Source organism: Heteronotia binoei, chromosome 12 (assembly GCF_032191835.1).
Source record: "Heteronotia binoei isolate CCM8104 ecotype False Entrance Well chromosome 12, APGP_CSIRO_Hbin_v1, whole genome shotgun sequence".
Lineage (NCBI taxonomy): Eukaryota > Metazoa > Chordata > Lepidosauria > Squamata > Gekkonidae > Heteronotia > Heteronotia binoei.
The window spans coordinates 26592419-26615037 of record NC_083234.1 but is presented as its reverse complement, the minus strand read 5'-3'; the positions used below and the strand labels follow the sequence as shown (position 1 = coordinate 26615037).

At 46.4% G+C, this 22619-nt stretch overlaps 1 protein-coding gene across 1 annotated transcript in view; it reads left to right on the top strand.

Moving 5' to 3' along the window:
- Positions 1 to 22619, top strand: part of DCPS (decapping enzyme, scavenger) — a 100342-nt gene that overhangs the window by 52974 nt on the left and 24749 nt on the right. The window contains exons 3-4 of the mRNA XM_060250441.1: positions 10989 to 11134; positions 20860 to 20973. Coding sequence (XP_060106424.1) covers positions 10989 to 11134; positions 20860 to 20973 — 260 coding nt within the window. The remainder of the gene's footprint in view (positions 1 to 10988; positions 11135 to 20859; positions 20974 to 22619) is intronic.

Below are 22619 nucleotides of genomic sequence, written 5' to 3'. Positions count from 1 at the left end.
CCAAATCAAGATCAGTGGCCCTTATAGCTTTTTACTGTTTACAGTCCCTTGCAAAGGCTCTCCAGTGTCTCAGGAGAAGAATGGTTTTGCACATCAGCTTCTTTCTGAGAGCCAGTGTGGTGTAGTGGTTAAGAGCAGTGGACTCTAAACTGGGAGAACTGGGTCTGATTCCCCACTCCTCTACATGCACCTGCTGAGTGACCTTGGGTCAATCACAGTTCTAGAAAGAGCTGCTCTCTCAAGAGCAGTTCTTGAAAGAGCTCTCTCAGCCCCACCTACCTCATAGGGTGTCTGTTGTGGAGAGAGGAAGGGAATGGAGATTGGAAACAGCTCCGAGACTCCGAGTGAAGGACGGTGTAAAAATCCAATCTCTTTTTCTCCTACAGTCCTTTTAACGAGCAACTGGATGTGTAACCTTCTGCATGCAAAGCAAGTGCTCTTCTGCTGAACCACATCCTCTCCACAAAGTAATATTAATAATCCTGGTGTGGGTCTTCTTTCTTTCTGCTGAAAGCGATGAAGAATAAGCAGCACTTCTGATCTACAACCGTAGCGCCTCTGTTCAGCCAGGACATTTGTTTCTCCTTTTGCAGTCCTTCCTGTTCATTCTGGGGTAAAAACAATGAGAGAGAAAGAGTGGCTCCATTCGGGCATCGTGCTAAACCATAGTTAAGAAAACTTAATATGATGGGCAACCCAGTCCAGACATAAGTGGCGGCTGGCCATGGCATAACTGCCACGCCGCTAGTAGACTTCCTGAGGATTTCGGCATGCTGGAGCATGGGGAGCGGAGAGGTGTAGCTTGCCGTGAAGGAGACAGTCGCCATGGGAATGCCACTGGCATAGGCACGCAAGGGAGGCGAAGGCAGCCGGAGGGGAGGGCCAGCCCACCCACCCCCCATTGGCTAGTCCTGGCGCATGCGCAGCGGCTCATGACAGTCAGGGATGGGGAGAGGCGGCCCCGGAGAGGCTGATAGTCATCCCCATCCCGCCCCCAAACAGAGAATGGAGCCAAGGATGGGCAGACCGTCAAAGGCAAAGGAGAGACGTCCCACCAACACAGGGAGGGAACAGGAGTGAGGCTGGGCACGAGAAGCCTGGCTTGGTGGTGAGGCGGGGGTGCGTGCGGGACAGGCCTGCACAGGACCATGGAGAGGCCATCAATCCCCTCACACCCTCCCACTGTCAGAAACTCTGCCAATGGCAGGCAGACGGGCAGAGGCACGCGCAGACAAGCAGGAAGTACCAAGTGCAGGAGTTTGCTGTCATAGACAGTGGCTGGAATGTGTGTCTGGGAATGAGCAGCCCACCAGCAGGCGCCCACCCACCCAGAGACCCCCTGTGTTGCCCTTACGCCCCCTGCCAAGTGCACGGAACACCTCCCCCGGGGCCCGCAGAACTCAGAGTGCGAGTTCAACAGCTTCAGAACTCAGAGTCCACTTCAGCAGCCCCCCCTTTGTGCTCTGCGTACAACAGCCCTATGGAGTTGGGTAGGCCGCCAGCCTGGGCAGGCTGAGGGGTGGCACTCCCCCTCCCCTATCCAGCCATGCGGGGGCAGCATGGCAGCTCAGCCCACTCCCTCCCCAAGAACCAAGTCTGCCCATCCTCCCAGGCATTCCCTTGAAGAGGCCACTGACAGAGGGGGGGGGGGGGGCTGACCAGAGAACATGCAGCAGATGTGAAGCAGGAGAGACAACAGAGGGCACAGCTCAGACTTTATTTTTCCAGACCAGGGTGCAACAGTTTCCCTGGTGCATGCTGGACAATCTCGTCGTGGGCGGGGCTCCATTCAGAGCGGTGGCCAGAAACAGCTGCAGGAGTGGCGGGGGTGGGGGTGGAGCAACACACGCGGAAGCCTCTGTGTTGGAGTCCCACCTGCAAAAACAGAGATCAAGAGCACACGTAGGGGCGCCAGCTGGAGCAGCAGGGTGTGTTTCAGCCGGGCGCTCTCTTAAAGGGACAGTCTCTGATGCACCTCCCCACATCAGGGCAGCTGCCAAACACACCTCCGTGCCTTGCCCTGTCAGGGGTTGGGAACACAGCAGAGGGCAGACCAAGGGAAGGGCGCAGGCAGCAGCACCGGGGAGCGGGGCCAGCAAATGCCCCCTGCCGGAGCCCACTACCTGGTTCAAGTGCAAGAGGTGCTCGCACACCACCCAGTCTAGAGTGAGGGGTGGGGGAGGACAATGGGGGTGCACAGTTGAACTTACCCAGCCATGGTAGACAGTCCTCGCATACAGAGCCTCCGGGAGCTGGGAACCTGTGGAGACCTGGAAACAAGAGCAGTTAGCCCCAGGGGAGACACCTCACTCTCCCCCTAGCAAGTCAAAGATACTGTTAAAGCAACCACGCAGTGAAAACCAATGTGCCTGCCTGCCTGCCTCTCGCTCTAAGTCCGTATGTCAGGGAGCTCACTGGCAGATTTCCTCGCTATGGGCATCTGTCCCTAACAACTGAGTTGCGGGAGGTCAGAGCGGAAGTATTTCTAGGAGGGGGGCTCGCCAGCCCGGGGCGCAAGGGGACTGGTGAGGCAATCACACCGCTCCCTAAGAGGTTTGCGAGTTCCCACAGCGGCGGCAGCCTTTGTTTTCGGTTTCAATGAGTGCCTCTGGGGCACGCCGCCATTTTTGCAGACGTAACTTTGCGCCTCTTGGGGGTGGCGTGTCATGGCCCAAACTACTCAGGGAGCCGCCTAAGCCTGGCCGCGCCCCCAACTCCACCCCCTCCTGCTCCTGAGTGCTGCGCTCCGCCTCACCTCCGCCAACGCACGGGCACAGCCCTCAGGTGTCGCTGCTCTCGGGCAGAGCAGCGCTGGGGCGGCCCCAGGTGCACGTAACTCCCCTCCACTGTGGTGGTGCTGGCCGTACGTGGGCGCAGCTGGTACTTGCGCCTGCGTAGCAGATCGTCTGCTCCCAAAGGACTTTCGGCCCCCCTCCCCTTTAGGATTGTGCTGTTAGTATTCAGTTTGAATTGGGGTGAGAATTCTAAATCATGGTTTTGAAGTGGGTTTTGCAAAGCACAGTTTCTGCTTACCTTGAGTGGGCACGGCATATGAGTTAACTCACCATGGCTCTGGCCACTGCTCTACTTTGTGGCCACCTTACGTAGATACAAGAGTTCTGTGTGGATGGAAGTGGAAAACAGGCAAGCAAATCCAAACCATTTGGTTTGCACGTACAGCTCAAATCTCAAGCCAGTGTAGAGGGGTTCTAAATAAGGGGTAGCCCCAGGGCTTTTTCTCTGGGGGAACGCAGTGGAACAGAGTTCCAGAACCTCTGTGGAAACAAAATTCTTTTAAAAAAAAAAAGTGTAAAAGTTCCTGAGGGGCCCCGTGTGTTTCTCCTTTGTTTCCCTCTTGAGAGTTCTGGCTGCTCTTTTTCCAGAAAAAAAAGCCCTGGGTAGCCCAAACCATGACTTGATGTTACTTCTGAATGAAGCCACTGCATCTGATTGCTCACAATTCTTCAGAATTTACTGACGTTTTGCAGTGGTGATTACTTTTGCCAGTTCCATCATTGGCGCAGCGTAAGCGATAGCCTTATTCCTTTTTGGCAGCCAGCTGCATGCCAAGAAATGGCCAGCCTGCCATCTTTGCATGGTTTTTGTTCCTCTCAGCTGCCTTCCATCTGGGGTGTGTCTTTTGATGGATTCACTTTTAATCCCAGCCTGATGAAGTGCAGCTGTGGCAGTTAAGATGCTTTGTGATTTATAAAGGGTTGATTTGGGTAAGCGTGGTGCTTTGGTAGCTTGGAACATTAGCTGTGTTTCATTAAGCACAAGGCAACCTTATGAAGTCCATTAAATCACTCAGCATGCTTCTTAACAATGCCAAAGTTCAAACAGACTGAAGGGGAAGTGGCAGGGTGCTACAGCATTACAAGTAATTACATATCACAAAGCCCCAGTAGATGTGTATGTGTTGAGGTATGTAGGATCCTGTGTTCATCACCGGGTTGTTTTTTTAAAAAACATAGACCCAAGAGGCTAGTCCTCATTGTTAGGGGACAAAGCTTGAAACTGTATAAGCAGAATTTACATATTTTAAAAGTTAGAAAGATTCCTTTTCCTTGCTGTTCCATATTGTTGCCATTCTAGTGGTTTTCTGCATCTTTCCCCTTCCGTCACTGCCAAAAATAAAACTCAACTTTGTTCTTCTTTAATTAACTTCTTAACAATGCCAAAGTTCAAACAGACTGAAGGGGAAGTGGCAGGGTGCTACAGCATTACAAGTAATTACATATCACAAAGCCCCAGTAGATGTGTATGTGTTGAGGTATGTAGGATCCTGTGTTCATCACCGGGTTGTTTTTTTAAAAAACATAGACCCAAGAGGCTAGTCCTCATTGTTAGGGGACAAAGCTTGAAACTGTATAAGCAGAATTTACATATTTTAAAAGTTAGAAAGATTCCTTTTCCTTGCTGTTCCATATTGTTGCCATTCTAGTGGTTTTCTGCATCTTTCCCCTTCCGTCACTGCCAAAAATAAAACTCAACTTTGTTCTTCTTTAATTAACTTAAAATACTACTCTATACTTTGTCAGTTCTTCTGACCCCCACAGTGCCTTATTATTATTATTTAGTTTATTAAAAGCATTCCTATCCTGCCCTTTCATCCTACCATAACATGTTTTAAACAGTATAAATATAAAATAGTATGCCATGCGATAAAAAACAACAATACGTAACAAGAGGCAGCCAGCTAAAATCCATTTAAGAATAAAAGAAAAGTCAAACATGTCCAATCAAAGCAATACGTGTGCCAGTAAAAACAGGTTAACTATTATAATTAGCCAGCAACAGATTAGTGTGTTTGTCTGCGTCTGAGGAGACCTGGGCTTGAATCCCTGCTCAGCCAGGAAGCAGGCTTCCTTGGGCCAGTCGCATTCTCTTGATTTAGACTACCACACAGGTTGCTTGTGAAGATAAAACGGAGGAGGAGAAAATGCTGCCCTACACTCCTACATGGCGGAAAAGCAGTATTTAAAAAATCTTAACAGATTATTAGTGACAGTGCAAAGAAGAGTAGTTGGTTGCTATATCTCGCTCTCCACTACCCAGAGTCTCCGAGTGGCTTGCAGTTGCCTTCCCTTCCTCTCCCCACAACAGACACCCTGTGAGGTAGGGCCAGTTGAGTGTAGTGGTTAAGTGAGCAGACGCTTATCTGGGAGAAACAGGTTTGATTCCTCAGTCCTCCAAATGCCACCGCTGGAGGGACCTTGGGTCAGTCATAACTCTCTCAGAGCTGTTCTGCTCAAGAGCAGTTCTCTGAGAGCTCTCTCAGCCCCAACTTCCTCACAAGGTGTCTGTTGTGGGGAGGGGAAGGGAGAGGAGATGGTAAGCAGCTCTGAGACTCCAAGTGAAGAGTGGGGTATAAATCCAGTCTCCTTCTGCTCCTTTTTCTTCTTCAGGCTGAGACAGCTCTAAGAGACTGTGACTGTCCCAAGGTCACCTAGCTGGCTTTATGTGGAGGACTGAGGAATCTAACCCAGTCCTCCAGATTAGAATCCACTGCTCTTAACCCCTGCACCACAGTGGCTCTTGAAGGATCTTGATGTTCTCTGCCCCAGTTTTATTTTTCTTGTTACCAGTGTAGAGTACAAGAAAAGGAAAGGAAGAAAAAGAACAGATTCTCTTCCACTTTACAAAAGCTTCCCTGCCTTATTGCCTCTAGCGATCTAGAATTGCCCCTGGGCAACCATGCCTGTTTGCAAGCTTCCCTTATTTGCTCACCGTTTTTGTTGCATTTTCCAGCAAGCCACAAATAGCAACTTCCAATAAGTTACACAAGATACCTGTGGCCTGGATGCATTCTGGCCAGGATTTCTTTAAAATTGGTCCCCTATTACCACCACTTTGTCTCCTCCATGTATTCTTATAATGTTAATCCACACGAGTGAAAAAATCCAGACCCACCACAGCTAATTCCTCTTGAGGAAGCACTGTGATAAGCAAGATGCTCTAGAATAGCGTAGCCAATTAGACTGAGTGTGTCTAGGAATCCCCATTTCTTGCACAGAATTCTCTCATCAGCTGCCAGTACCAGCTGTTGCATACCTGCACACGGGTCATGTGTAGGGGGAAGCTTATAAAAGGAATGTTCAAGGTGTCCTATCTATTGCTGTCATGGCCTTTTTTTGTAGAAAAAGCCCAGCAGGAACTCATTTTCATATTAGGCTACACACTCTGACATCACCATTGTTTAGCTAATTTGCATATCAGGCCACGCCCTCTGATGCCAAGCCAGCTGGAACTGTGTTCCTGCAAAAAAAAAAAAAGCCCTGATTGCTGTGTTTCTAGATAGTAGGCTTTGCCTATTATGTTCTTCAGTGGGGGAGTAAGGGGACTTTTCTTCTACCGAAGACCAGACCTGTGGAGTTTTGAGAGGGGAGGGGCTTCAACGAAGTAGAATGCCACAGAGTCCACCCTTTAGAACAGCCCCGTAGCTAGGGGCCATGGGGGGGAGGGGGCTTTTAAATCATGCAGGAGGCTGGTGACTGCTTCTGCCACCCCTCCTGTGTGATTTGGACACCACCAATCAGCTGATTTGTGGACCCTTTGAATGGCATGGGAGGGGCAGTGGCTGCTCCTGGGTACCCCTCCCATGCAATTAAAATCATGCAGGAGGGAGAGGGGCAGTCTGGGGGTGAGGGGCCCTGCAAAACTGTGGACCCCTGGTTAGCTACGGGTCTGCTTTAGAACAACCATTTCCTCTAGGAACTGATCTCCAAACTGTATCACCAGTTAGGCTTAGCAACCCCAAGTAGAACAGTGAGGAATAAAGAAGGAACAGAATTTTAGGTGCCTGAGATATGTGCCTGTAAGGAGAATAGGATTCATCAGTGAGAGGTGCAGAAGGATATAAAGATAACTGTCTGTTTGCCCCTCCCATCCCACATCGATCTCCTTTATATTTCCAGAGGTTCTCCCGCCACCTGCAATAGCTTGGGATTTGCCCTTTTTCTTTAAGGACAAAGGAAGAAAAATGATGGTTCTGTCTTTTAAAAGCACACACCAGATTCTATCTTAGGAAAATAATGGTTGTGTTCTTTGCCGTGCAGTTGGATGCTCTGCAGACTCTCGGCATTGGGACTGAGCAAAAAGCCAAATGTCATTCAGAGTCTGGTGCTCGAATTGGTTGGTTTCAGGGGGTCGAGGTGCAAGGCTGCCTCTTGTCAAATGGGAGGGGGTGGAAACGGGTCCTGCTGTCTTGTGCAAGTAGCAGCTTCCCACTTCTAACGGTTTTCTGCCCAAAATATTCCCTCGAATATCGTTAAGTTCATTAGCACCCCGGTCACCGTGCAAGTTCATTGTCGAGGAGAGGTGAAACAAACAGATTCTGCCTTGGAATGGAAGCAGGTCAGGGGTTGCTGTCTACGCAGTGTTGCTGTAGCCCAAGAACAGCAACCAAAGGGATGTTCTAGCCTGTGCTGCCATGATTATGCCTCATTAATGTAATAAACAGGATGTGTCAGGAAACTGACCAGCAGTTGGTAACCCAACCAGCTGGGAGCTGGAGGCTGGCAATTGGCTCAGACCAATGAGGCGGAAGCATAGAGAGAAAATGAGATAAATGAAGAGCCAAGGTTTTTATAACGCTTGAGTGGGAAAAGGAAACCAGCCAATGCTTTTGAAGTTGCTTTGTTTTTGTTATATTTTGTTAATGCCATCTCAGACATAGGACTGCGATGCCCCCAGAATCTCAAGCCCTGGGGTTTATGGGGCAGGGCTTGGTGATGTCATGGGGCGGGGCCTGGGGACATCACATTGGATGGCCATGTGAATAGTAGCGCTTGCACCCACCACTAGGAATTGAACCATATGGTTTTTGTGAGTGTGTATTGTTGCAGTTATGTGGCTTCAAAGAAATGGACTGTTCACCCCACACTTTTAAATGACATGGAGGTTAACTGCATGTTAAACGTGAGACGTCGTTGAGCTGTCAGTGTCAGATTATCGCCCTCGATTTCCAGTTTGTGTTTCATAAATTATCACAAACAGGCAAGCTTAGAAGTCTTAAGAGATGCTGTTAAGTGTGTGACTATTTTGAGATTTCAGTCTGCTACCTTGAGATTTAAATCAGCTATCCTGAGGAGGATTCCAAAAGTCTGATCCTCTATATCCAGTTGTGAGGACTGGCAACACACCATGGAAATGGATCAGGCAATTATCAGAATTGTATCATAGTGACCCTGACATGGATGGTCCAGGCTAGCCTGATCTCATCAGATCTTGGAAGCTAAGCAGGGTCAGCCCTCATTAGCATTTGGATGGGAGACCACCAAAGGGATTCCAGGGTCCCTACGCAGAGGCAGCCAACAGCAGACCACTTCTGAACATCTCTTGCCTTGGAAACTCTATGGAGTCGCCATAAGTTAGCTGTGACTTGACGGCACTTCCCACCATCATCATGGCCCAGGAAGGCCATGTTCTTGTGGTTCAGAGCTGATCCAACCACTACTTTAGGTAGCCTGTCACAGTACAATTTTTTTTTAAATTGATCACGTTATTTAATCTTGTTTTTCTCCCAAGGTTTGTTTATCAGTACATGGTGGTATATGCACATTGACAATTATCAATTTTTTTTGCTGGTCCTTTCACACAAGGCCCCCCCTCCCCAATCTGTCTTCCCAGCTAACCTCTCGAGTAGGCAAGGCTGTGAGAGGCAACAGTGTCCAAGGGGTACCCACTGAACTTTATGGCTGACTGGGAATTTAAACATGAGTCTCCTCTAGTCCTAATCCAGTGCCCTAACCACTACTCCACACCAGTTCTGAATTATGAAAAAACAGCCAACAGCACAATTCTGCAAAGGAAGATTGAAGAAACAGTGGCATGTAGCCCACCTCAGAAGCACTCCTTCAATTTAAATGGCTCTTCTGTTGGAGGAAGTACCTTGTAAAGACATCAGCTTTGCTGCATCAGTGTTCTTTAAAAAAACGTTGACACCCTTTCCCTTTGCCTTCTGAGGGATTCTTCCTTTAATTTCTTTTCTGTTTTTCTCCTTTTTCCTTGCTAAACAACAACATTTTATTTATATCCCGCCCTCACTGCTAAAGCAGGCTCACGGCAGCTAACAGCATCAAATACAGTAAATTATACAATAAATATTTAAAAACAGTAATTAATTTAAACATTTTAATTTAAAATTTCTAAAATTAACATTCTGGTGCTATTCCATCATGATGGTGAAAGTCATTTAGTCGAGTCCCTCTGTCATTTTAATTGATGAAGGCCATCCCAAAAAGGATGGTCTTGCAAGCCCTGCGAAACTGTTCAAAGTCCTGCAGGGCCCGCATGGTCAAAGCTTTCATGTATTTACTAGATGTTGTTAATAAGTGGCACTGAATTTGTTTTTGTACTTGACCCTGAACCTAAGGTTAATGGGAGGAAATCCAACTAACAAGCTGTTGGCCAACCATTGGTAAAGAGACACAGTGACAGACCCAAGATATTGTACCTTGCATGTGAGAAAGCAAAGAATTTTGGGAATCATGTCAAAGCATATTAAGAGGTTGCTGTAGACAGACGCACATAGGCCAACAAGGGCATGAGCAGAAGCTGAAGGTGTTGTGTAGCACTGCCAAAACTGCATCTCCTTCCCTAAGGGCCAGGCTGATGCACATCTGAGGTCTCACAACGGCCCAGCTGTGGAGGCCACTCTCAGGTCATGAAGAATGCTCTTATTGTATGCTGCTGGCTTTGCAATGTGACAGCAATCAGTCTTAAAAGGAGCACATGGCCAGCTTCCTCCTGTTGCTGCCTTCTTTGTCGTTATAGACACCTGGCTTCTTGAGCGGTGAGCTTGGATTTCCACTGGAAAACACTGACCACATGAATAGAGTTCAGCACACACACACCACCACCAACAACAACAACTGGAACTTTTGGAACCCCAAGTCAGCCACCTGCTTGATGCATCCCATCCCCATGTACTCTGAAACCATTAGGGGTTTGAGTTGGTTTTTCTTTGGGCCAGTTGTTCTCTCTGTGGACAACTGTTGTTTGTATGAATTTTATACAATTCATGTTTGCAAACTTCAACCTTGGAGTTGGTTCTGTCCATTCAGATTTCTCATGGTGTTGTACTCCACTGTCACTCAAAGAAAAAGCAACACAAAACAAATTTTCACCAGGTTGTCCCTTCCCTCCTAATCCTTCACTGAGAACTTCTGGACAAAATATTGTTTAGCAATTTGTATTCTCGACAACCTAACATAAAGAGAGCTTCTCTCTGAGTATTTTGGACTTTATGCTCTTGAATTTACCTTTGTGGCAAGCATGAATTAATTCTGTCAGCCCGTACGCTTGCAACATCCATCTCCGTGTGCTTACCCTCAGCTTAAAAACATATCTTTAAAAACCACGTGCAAACTTCCATGTGCATTTTTGGCTATACATTACCAATGTCCTTAACTAATGTGGTGCAGTACATTCTTAAACATGACACGTTAATGACAATGCACACCTTAACAAACAGCTAGTTGTTCCCAGCCCTTGAAAGGAAGATCATACCCGTCTGTCACAGTGGGAGAAGGGATCAAACCGGATTTGGGTGGCAGAGGGTAAGCAAAGAAGTCTTTATAGAAGTTATTTTTATACAGGGAGCGAAAGCATTTGGGGGAGTTCCGGCTTTTATGAGACTAGCTGTTTCTGTTCATGCATGGGCTTCTACGCCCATAGCTTCATCAGTAAACCAGTTGCAACAAAGATTCTTTGTTGTGGCTGATCTGATTGTAGTTCTCTCCTTTGACCAGGGCTGGATGGTGGTGCATAGGCTCAGGTTCTCAGTTTCAGGATCCTTGGGGGTGGGCTGGGATTGAGTACTGGTAGGAAGTGGGTTTTGGTGGCAACCACACTGTCCACTTCTCAGAAAAAGCAGTCCTTAGCAAATCCCTTAGGGACGGCTCTTGAAATGAACGAAGGCCGCAGAAGGAATCACTTAGACTGCAATGATAATGATACTGTGTAAACATATTTTCACATTCCAGAGATAAAGACAACCGTGGTGTACCCAGCAACGGAGAAACATCTTCAGAAATACCTGCGCCGAGAAGTGTATCTTATCCAGGAGACTGGGGCTGATTACGAGAACATTACGCTGCCTTTTATTGAATCACAGAGCTTCAGCATTCAGGTATGGGATGCAATTCACCAGTACAATCTATGCCTTTACAGGGACTAATTGCAGAAGACAGGCTTCTATGACTCAGGCTCTTAGAAGGATAATTATGAGCACTTATATGATTTGGAAATTCACTTGGCCTTTTTGTTGGATGTAATTGCATCAGGCTTTTGGTGGTATTCAGCATTCATTCGGTTTATTTATTTATGATTATGCCAGAAGCCATGCTGCTATCATCTCTATGACCATCCTGGAGGTGCCAGCAGCAGCAACTCTGGCTTGGGAAATTCCTGGAGATCTGGAAACAGTGCCTAGGGAGGTTGGAGTTTGATGAGGGGAGGGAGAAGGTTCGTCAGGGATGCTTGCTGGCACCTTTCTTGCTTAATTTGTATTTAAAAATGGCCTAGCATCAATTTTTCATGATTATTGCCGCCCACCAAATTACCTGAGATCGGTGTATCTATTTTGTTTTATGCTGATGATGCCGTGATTTTGTCTTGAACCAGGGCTGAACTAAAAAGGGCCTTTGCAGTCTTTCTACAGTTATTGTTGTTGAGAAACCCTTTTGATTAACTACCCAAAATCTAAGGTCCTGGTTTTCACCAAGACCAGAAAATGGAACCTATTTCAATGGTCTGTCAGTGATTCCAATACTGAGGAAGTCAAAGCTTTCTCCTATTTGGGGATTCTGTTCTCAACCAATTGTCCCCCCCACACTCTGGAAACCCTAGCTCTTTTGCTTAGTGATAAGGATCCTAAGATCACTCTAGCAATTGCAAAATTTGTCTCAGTCCTTCTAGCCCTTGCAGCAAAAAAACCCACATGAGCACCCCAGTGTTCCCTGACAATCCAGATAAGCCACGCCCCTCAGGGGGCATCTAGAAGACCTCTGTGTACTGCATGCAGGAGGTGAGCTCCTTTCTCAGCTGCCCAGGATTGAGAGTAAGAGCAACAGGGGTAGCCATGTTAGTCTGTCTGTAGCAGCAGAAAAGAGCCAGAGTCCAGCAGCACCTTAAAGACTAACAAAATTTAGAATCTCGGAGTCTCAGAGTGGCTTACAATCTCCTTTACCTTCCTCCGTCACAACAGACACCCTGTGAGGTAGGTGGGACTGAGAGTGCTCTCCCAGAAGCTGCCCTTTCAAGGACAGCTCTGCGATAACTATGGCTGACCCAAGGCCATTTCAGCAGCTGCAGGTAGAGGAGTGGGGAATCAAACCTGGTTCTTCCAGATAAGAGTCCGCAAAGTTAACCACTACACCAAATTGGCTCTCCAGTTTGGGGCTGAGGTAGGTAGGTGGGGCTGAGAGAGCTCTCCCAGAAGCTGCCCTTTCAAGGACAACTCCTGAAAGCTATGGCTGACCCAAGGCCATTCCAGCAGCTGCAAGTGGAGGAGTGGGGAATCAAACCTGGTTCTTCCAGATAAGAGTCTGCACACTTAACCATTACACCAGACTAGGGGCTAAGGGGGAAGGGAGTGGTCAAAGTCAGGAATGGGAGAAGCCAGAACTAAGGGGGCCAAGCTGGGGGAAATGGTTTTGGATGCTCAGCATGTTTTTTGTTTGTTTGTTTGTTCAGTCACAGCTGCTGGGAGAAAGCAGGGGGAGGCCAGTTAGGCTCAGGGCTGCAGCACGGTGGGTGTTTTAATTTTCCTTCCTCGGTCCTGTGCTTTTTCTTAACCTCTGACAGCTTCTGGGAAATGCTTTCTGCCCTTTGGAAGGTAGGTAGGTAGGTAGGTAATTTTATTTATATCCCGCCCTCCCCGCCGGAGCAGGCTCAGGGCGGCTAACAACATCATTCAGTTTCCCTTATACAAAAGACAAGGTTACATTAACATTAAACATTAAAAATTCTGATAGGTTTAAAATCACTTAATTAAGTTAATAAAAGTGCTAATGCTAGTTGTGCTTTTATAATGGCGGTAGTCATTAGCAATTTCTTTCTTCGTCAGCGAAAGCCAGTCGGAAGGAGACATGTAAGCAGCAAGCAGGTAATCTGTCTCCAGCAGGGAGTTGTTGGAAACCAGAACAACAGTCTGGTGGGGGGAAAGTTAAGCCCTCCCACCCCTAGAGCAGCCTGATGCAAATTGTACCCCCTCTAGCCATGGCTTAGCAGGAGAAATGAAACCGGAGATCTTCTGCTATCTCACCTCCTTCGGCCTGTTAGGTGTCATTTCAGTGAAGATGAGGACTAAGTCGGACAAAGTTGATGTTGGGTGGCGTAGGAAGAGGGGAGGGTTCAAGGCAGGAGAAAGAATTGTGCAAGGAAATGGGGATCATTTTAGAGCAGGGAACTGAACTTGGATCTAGGCTCAGATCACATGCTGGTTGCGTGTGGCCTCAGGCAGTGATGTAGACAGCCAGCGTGGCATGGAGGTTAGAGCGTCGGACCAGGATCTTTTGTATCCCCATCCTGCCATGGAAGCCTGGGTGACCTTGGGCCAGTCACACACTCTCAGCCTAACCTACATCGCAGGGGTTGTTTTTAGGATAAAATGGAGGAGAGGAAAATGAAATTGAGGTGTTCTGGGTCCGCATATGGGTCTAAGGTGGGGTATTCATGAAGTAAATAAATAACATTAGGTGGGACCACCTTGTAAAGCTTTGTTGATGTTTTTTCTGGGGCTCTTTGTGGTCAGAAAAGTGCATTACAAGGGTGAGCACTTTGTCGCTTTCATGAGAGCAATGCTGGCTGATTGCACAATGTGGAGCATAATTATTTCGGAAATACCACAGCACTTTGGCATTGTGATTAATTCATTGCTTAATATTTGCAGTTTTAAGGAAGACACGTTTGAAGTTACAGTAGTGATAATATTTGGACTGCTTAGAAACTCTGTGCAAAAGAGATCAGCCCAGACTCCTATGTGCTCTTTTGTTGTCCTAGGCTGATCATTGCTATTTTGGTGATTTGTGCCCCCTCTCCCCCCCCCCCCCCAAAAAAAAAAAAGTTCTGTCCTTGGAGGTAATCTTCTATGGGCCAGCATTTTTCAGCACAATGAATGTACAGTGGTTTCTCCTTTGGGCAGTGAACTCGAATGTTTTTGTTTGGATTTCTCTCATGGAAATCTATTCTCTCAGCATATGCACCACAGTATTTTGTCACTGTGAAAATGTGGTTTCCCACAAGCACATCGCTAGCATGTCCATTGTGATAATCAGTGTAAGGTGGAACACGTGCACTTATTGGCTAGCACCTGTGTTGTCATGGTTAATGACAATGTGCTGCCCTTTAAGGACCTTGCAATTTTATTTAAATGTAAAGGCTTTATGGTTATACTCTTTACTAATTCTGACTCAGGACAGCGGGTTAAAACGTATAAAAATTATATAAGTTTCCTGTTGGCCTTGGATGATGTTAAGGTCAGAACGTCTTTTTGTGGACAGAAGATGAAGATAAGACTGCCTTAGAACATGTAGAGAGCAGCCTTTTCACTCACTAATGGTATCCACTCTCATATACCTGACCTATGGAGAAGGAACTCCTAGTTTAAGGGCATCTATACCTTTCTTAAAGGCTGAAGCATTAGACCTCTTAAAAACAACAACAAATGTTTAGAAATTAAAATTGAGGAACACAGTGTCTGCTTTGGCCTATCAGTTTCAGCAGCTGGAGCAAACCCCCTTTCCTGTTGGCTCATAAGGCCTGTTAGCTACACATAACGTTCTTAAATGCTACAAGTGAAGCCAAAGAGCTCCCACTGAGGCCAGCCCAACATAATCACAAGCTTTGTCCTCCAAGCTTAAAATGGGGGATTTCATTGTTGTGGTGTTTGCCTAATCATTTACAGCGCAGAAAAGCAAAGATGGCTTTGCAGACTCCAAGTACGCTCTCAGATGTGTTTTCACCACTTTTTTTTTTTAATAGAAGTCTGTCCTGCCAGTATAAACAGCACCTACTAGTGATCATGCACAGCAATCTGTTAGACTCCAGTAAAGGAGAGAGGATGCATGTTCATCTAAGCCAGCTTTCCGCAGCATGGCTCTCATTGGCACTTCTAGTGGTGCACTCCATATGTTTCAGGGAAGTGAGTGGGATCAGTGAGAAGGCAGGACCTGCCTTCATACAAATAAAATGGTCCCTATGTTGACCTTTGGGAGGTTATTCCCACTGTTGCCTTCTTTCTCTGTGTTTTTCCCAACCGGTGGTGGTGGTGGTGGTCTTCTTCTTCCTCTTCTTCCTCCTCCTCTCCCTCCTTCTCTCTGTGTTATTCCACACACCCCTTCTCTGCTGTGTTTGTGTGCCATAGGCTGAAAAAGGTTGGAGACTCCAGATATACATGATGTTGGTTTGCCCGAGGAAGAGAGCCTATGATCATATTAAGGTTCTCCTACACCCTGACCTGGGTGGCTCAAGCTAGCCAGATCTCAAATCTTGGAAGTTAAGCAGGATTGGCCTGGTTAGTACTAAGCTGGGAGACCACTAAGGGAGTTAAGCAGGGTTGCCCTAGTTAGTACCAAGACGGGAGACCACCAAGGAAGGCAAGGTTGTTCCACAGTGGCAGGCAATGGCTAACCATCTCTCTCTCTTGCCTTGAAAACTCATAAGTTGCTGGCAGTTTGACATTGTGCACACATACATCAATACTACAGTGCTGCTACGCCAAGGGGACAGAGAAGCCTGTATGCGCGTGTGTGTTTTATTTGTGTGCATATGTAGAAATATTTCATACAGTAGTCTGAGGATGATTTGCTAGGAGAATTACCGTGGCAGAAAATCATCCTGCAGACAGCCGGTTTAATTGGTTGTAAGTTGGCAGCTTTTAACATTTGCCTCCAAACGTGAAGGGAATAGAATCATAGTTAATGACCATGATATTTTAGGTAGTCTTCCTTGCTTTGTTCATTGTATACGCTGTTCCGTTGTACCGTTCCTCTAATTCTGCAATCCAGTTTTACTTACTTTAATTATACTGCAAAAGCCACAGGGGCTACAACAGAGCAATGATACAATCAGTATAAAAGTTGCAAAAGAATAATAATAATAATAATTTTTATTTCTATCCTGCCCTCCCCGCCGGAGCAGGCTCAGGGCGGCTCACAACATAAAACACACATTACATCAATTATACTTATAAAACATGGTTAAAACAATTACAGAGTATTAAAATTAACATAACAGTATGGCGTTATAAACAGGTTTCAATAAATTTCAGAAGTAAAAACGTTTCAAGAATAAAAGCATTTCTAGCAGCATATCTAGTTTTGTCACAAGTTTTTTCGCTAGTTGAAGGCCATCTTGAAAAGGTGGGTCTTACAGGCCCTACGGAATCCCTCTAAACATTGTAGGGCCCTCACCTCCTCAGGGAGTTGGTTCCACAGTAGTGGAGCAGTAATAGAGAAGGCCCGGTCCCGGGTGGCTTTCAGTCTGGCCTCCCTTGGCCCAGGGATATTCAGCTGGTTTTTCCCAGATGACCTCAGTGCCCTCTGGGGCTCATATGGGGAGAGACGGTCCCTTAGGTAGGTAGGTCCTCGGCCATATAGGGCTTTAAAGGTAATAACCAGCACCTTGTAGCGAACTCGGTATGCCACTGGCAACCAGTGCAGTCCGCGCAGCCCCGGCTGTATGTGCTCCCACCTTGGGAGCCCCAGCAACAGCCTAGCCGCCGCGTTCTGCACCAGCTGCAGCCGCCGAATTCGGCACAAGGGCAGCCCCATGTAGAGGGCGTTGCAGTAGTCCAGTCTCGAGGTGACCGTAGCATGGATCACTGTTGCTAGGTCGCGGCGCTCTAGGAAGGGGGCCAACTGCTTCGCCCGACGAAGATGAAAGAACGCGGACTTGGCAGCGGCCGCTATCTGTGCCTCCATTGATAATGAAGGCTCCAGAAGAACCCCCAGGCTCTTGACCTTGTGTGCCGCTTTAAGCTGCACACCGTCAAGGACTGGCAAGGGGATTTCCCCTCCCAGGGCACCGCGACCCAAGCACAGGACCTCTGTCTTCGTTGGATTCAACTTCAGCCCACTCAGTCTGAGCCAGCCTGCCACGGCTTGCAATGCTAGGTCCAGGCTTTCTGGGACGGAGCCAGGCCGGCCATCCATTAGCAGGTAGAGTTGGGTGTCATCAGCATATTGATGGCACCCAAGTCCAAACCTCCGGGCAATCTGGGCAAGGGGGCGCATATAGATGTTAAATAACATCGGGGAGAGAACTGCCCCTTGTGGGACCCCACATACTAGTGGGTGCCTCCGGGACCGTTCCCCCCCAATGGCCACCCTTTGTCCCCGTCCTTCGAGGAAGGAGGAAAGCCACTGTAAGGCTTCACTATACCAAAGGTAACGCTGAAATCAGAATGCAAAAGCCAACTAACCGTGGATTTGATAGTCAGAGAGAAAATAAAGGCAAAAGAAACTTCTTCCTAGCTTCAGCTCTTAACAGGCAAACAAAATACATGCTATAGTCTCAGTTCTTCCCGCAGAGCATGAGCAAGTTCTGTTGGAAGAGGAAATTTTTGAATATCATCCAACTAACACTGCTGATGGTAAAGAGTCCATTTGGGCCATCATAAAAGCTCATTGTAACTTGGGGACCGTTGATGCATATAAATATTTTAGTATTTTATGTTGAAAAGGTAGTCCTAGTGCAATCAGAAAGCAAACTTGTGGGCACAAAAACATTTCCTTTTATATTCCAGTTTTAAAATATGGTCCTTGATTATTTTATAGAGCTCATGAGCAGGTGAACTGGCAATCACATCCATTAACAAATCCCATGATGATGTAAACCAGGCTTTACAAATAAGTGGCAAGAACCCTGCATTGGCCTGAGTGACTCCATCTTTGCTACATGCTGGGGCTTAGTTCCCTGAGTCTTGGAAGAGGACAGTGTTAGCTGCTCTCAGGGGAACTTTCTGTCTCGCATGCTTGTTAGCAGGGCTTATCGTCAAGGCCTGGGTTGTTTCTCCCCCCACCCCGAAGCCAGTTGCAAGATGGCCTGGCTCGTCTAAGTAGGATGGTCCTGCAGGGGACTTTGGAGGGGTGTTCCTGAGGGGATGGGGACATCCCCAATGAAATGACATCATGCAGAAGTGACATCATTCATGTTAGGGATACAGCCCCATGGAAGGCATAATTGGTGCTGGCTTGTAAGAACCATTTAAAGGGAATCTTTTAAAATGGTTTTTGCAGGTGGGTGCCCTGGTGCCCTGCATACCTGAACTCCAAGCAGCCCCTGCTTGCCAAAAGCATTTAAAGGGACCCTTTAAATGCTTTTTGCAGGCAGGGCCACATGGTGGTCACTGTAAGGGGTGAGGCTTCCCCCCACCGGCCAGCTGGCTGATGGTGAGCAAAAGCCTGCAAAATCACAGAAATCTACACCCCTACCTGGGGACTGGCATCCCTATATCCAGGTGTTTTGGATAGTTTAATTAATCATTCTTTGACTCATGACCAGCATTTTGGGTATAAGGTGCCTAATTTTAGTTATGCTTTTGGTCTCAAAGTTTGGCTAAGCTTAAGCTGTGTTTTTGTGCACTCTCAAGGCCAGCTGACTGAAGCTTAGCCTGCATCTTCTTTGATAACTTTGATGGGTTATCAAAGATCTCCTTATAAGTAAAGCCAGATCTCTCATGTTTGTTCTTTGGAAACTCCTGCAAACCTATGGAGCCCCTGGCCAGGGTCCATAACAAACTTAACCCTTTTCAAATTTAGCAGTCCTGACATGATACTTTAAGGCTCTAATACAAGGTATCAAATGTCCGGCCTGCGGGCCAGAAATGGCCTGCCCAGGGCTTTAATCAGGTCTCTGAGGCTCTTTTCTTCCCCCTCCCCCCTCCTGTCCTCACTGTTGAAGCTCCAAGGCTGCTAAAGTTCCCAGTTCTTTCTGTTCCCTGCCTTTTCTGCCTTGTCTTTGCAGGTTACAACAGGAAGCAATGCCGCAAGGAAAACATGGAATGGATTTTCCATTAAGATCTCTGTGCCCAGACAGATAGGGCCCAGAGACCTGAATGGAAAATCCATTTCACATTTTCCTTGCAATGTTGTCTCTACTGCAATGTGTTTCAATGGAGTGGAGATTATTTCACTTTCAGTGTTCCTATATAGAGAGCTGAAAGTCATGCTTCCTGGAGTTTTGTCCTTGCAAATAGAAGCCTGATGCTTTGAGCCAACTTGTCTCTGCTCAATGAACTTGACCTAGTGAATACGCTAACCTGGGAACCCACAGCCAGAGGGGGATATTACACTGGAAAACCATTGCCGGTCTGAGTAGACCCTGGGGCGGGGGGTGGAATAAGCTTGCAATGCCATTTCATTGTTTTTCCAGGCTCAGAGCATTTTATATTTTTAGTTTCTGCGGTGATCCTTGTGCTTTTTCATGATGTTTTATTTTTAAAATTGTGCTGCCAAATCCCACTATTCCCCACCTTTCCATTTTAAACAAAATATCGCAAGAGTTTCAACCATGTATGTATTGTATATTAAAACATAATATCTTTAATTGTCTGTGTCCTTTGTAAAGTTTATATCTCCACTACCTCACATTACATTTTATGACACACATGGCCTGTGTGTCCCATTTGTGTCAGATCCAGCTCTCCTAAACAATGAGTTCGACACCTGTGCTCTAATACATACCAGTACTTCCAAGGAGTTTTCTTTCATTGCATGTTATATACAGGGTACTGTTTCACTGTAGGCAATTGACTGTAGTATGCCACTCTTAATTTTGTAGTTCCATTTTTTTGTATTGTTGATTGTCATGTATTCTATTGCTCTGATTGCAGTGTTTTTTATTGCATGATCCACCTTGAGTCTCAGTGACAAGGCTGGACTATAAATGAAGAAATAAATCACTTCAGATTTGGGGTTTTGGAACTGGGTCCTCAACTGCTCACAGAAGGTGGTGACAGAATTGGCCAGTGGATCACACTGATGGCTCCCCAAAAAAGTTGGCAGTTCTGTCATGTATCTGCATTTGGAGTGATTTAACGATCCACTCAGATCCTGTGCAGAGTCATAGTGGAATAACATGTCCCCAGCAAAGGCTAATTAAGTTGAGGGCAAGCAGAGAAGCAGCAGGCAGCCTCATCTATAGGTGGGTATTTTAGGCACATAGGAGCCCAGGTTTCTAATTAAAACAGCATGCTTGCGAGCCTTGGTGTGTGTTACGGAATTTCCTGTCCTGAAATCCCCATTTGTCATCATTGCCCTCCTTTGTTAATTTCTGTATCAGGCCTTGCAGTCTCTTTTATTTCACAAAGTACATCTTGTTCTTTTGTCTGTCCCCCCCCTCCCCTTCCAAACCTCCCCCCCAACCCAACAACATTAAGTTACTTCCTGTCAGCAAAGCTGATTTCAAGGATAATGATCTGTAGATTCACTTACCTAGGAATACACCACTTCTTCAGAATCAAGCCATCTAAAAGTCTATTAAGTTGAATGTTCTTCTTTCAGACATGCAAGATGCATAATGCTTTGGAGACAAAACAGATACACCTCCTAATTCATCTGGGCTGGGAGGGTAATGGAGTACCAAAGAGAATGATTCCCCTTTGCCCCCCAGAGGGATTTGCCAAGGCCATTTGCTTGTTTTATGGGTAATTAACTGCAAAGCTTATCAGCTGTGGGATCATTTGGCTCTTTCCATGAGCCCAAATGCAGCTTTTTATATCTTGAAAACTTCAATGGTATTTCCACTTGCAGAGAGCAGAACACAGTTAACAAGATGCTGAGCAAGACAGCTGCCCTGTTTGCCGTTGATGTAGATTTACGTTTTTAAAATTGTCATTATCATCTCTTCTAGTGGGTGTACAACATCCTGGAGAAGAAGGCTGAGGCCGACCGAATAATCTACGAAAACCCAGATCCCACTGACGGTTTTGTTCTCATTCCTGATTTAAAATGGGATCAAAAGCAGGTTAGTTTTTTTTTAAAAAAATCCTCTGAAGGGATAGTTGACATTTCCAAAGTAATTGAGAGGAAGACAATAGACCTGTAGGTTTTTTTTAAAAAACAGCTGGGCCCTGGAAGGGGGATGCTCTAGAGCACTCTGATACTCTCCTTTGTTGGATCCTTTGGATGTTCACATACTCTTCGCGCACACTTATTTTTTACTATGTCTGTATATCACCCTTCAACACAAGTGTTCTCAAAGTGGTTCCTGTAAAAACAGAGAAGCAAGTTAAAAGCATCAAATGAAGATGCTCCATGAATGGAGCCAGGTCTCACAATGACTGGGGGTGTGTGCCTGACTGCTGCCTCCCTCCTACTGATGGAAGCCAAAGGGGAGGGGGAGTGGCCCTTAACTAAACCTGAATCCTGGCACGAAGGAGTTGTTGGGTGGCTGATGCAACCCCCCCTTCCGCCCTGACCCCAGCCACAGGCTTCTACATAAATCTTTCATGTAACAAAATACTAAAAGGTGTCTCTAGTACAGAAGAAGAGGAGAAAAGATTGGATTTATACCCTGCCCTTTGCTACCCAATGGAGTCCGAGAATGGCTTACAATCCCCTTTCCCATCCCCTCCCCACAACAGACAACCTGTGAGGTAGGTGGAGCTGAGAGAGCTGTGACAGAAACTGCTCTTGAGAGGAATAGCCCTGCAAGAACTTGTGACTGACTCAGGGTCACATCTGCAGGTGCATGTGGAGGAGTGGGGAATTACATGATTCATTTTATCCTTTAAAGGAACTCTGCTCATTTCTCTTAAAGCTATCAGTGAAACCAGTTCTCCCAGATAAGAGTCCACATACTTAACCACTACACCAAACTGACTCTCCTTAGCCCAGATAATTTTCCACTTATGGATCTGACCCACCAGTGGAAAAGACCTACATGAGCCACAGTTTAAGGCTTTTCATTTCCAGAATCTGCAAAGCTGCTTTCGTCAGATCCACACTAATACCACAGTGTCTTTTATCATTATAATTGTTTTTTTGTTTCCAAAAGGGGCCCAATGTAGTACAGCTTATGCAGAGAGCCAGATTTTTTTTGCATTTCCTTTATGTGCTACTGTATATGCTGCTTTCAATGTGAGATGAAACCTGACAGTGGTTAAGAGGTTTTGGAGGTGGTTGTCAGGAAGATCTCAGTTTAAATTGCCTGTGGTCAAAACGAAACCCGTTTAAGCTGCCTACAGTTAAGAACGAAGCCAGTTAAAGCTGTCTACGGTAAAAATGAAAATTTCCGCTTTGAAACTTGACATTCAAGATGCTTGCTTGTCCTGAAAAATGAAGCTAAATCGTTGTTTCGTTCATCTTGGGAACAAGTTCTCTCAGCGTTTACTTTTGCAAAGCCGCTTTTTTATTAGTCGCCAAATTTGGGTTCCCTGTGACTTGCCCATGTTCCTTTAAAGGATAGAATGAATCATGTAATTCCCCAGGAAGCTTGTCAGTTGCATTAAGATTTTATACAATAAGGCAAAGGACACCTCCCTAAAAGAAAACGGTACAAGACAGGAAATATCAGCTTCCTGTTTCTAGCCCAGTGATGTGATACTCTCAAGAGGGTCTTTCAGTTACACTTTTTTTGGCCGAACAAGTCGGAATTAGTCTCTGTGCCAA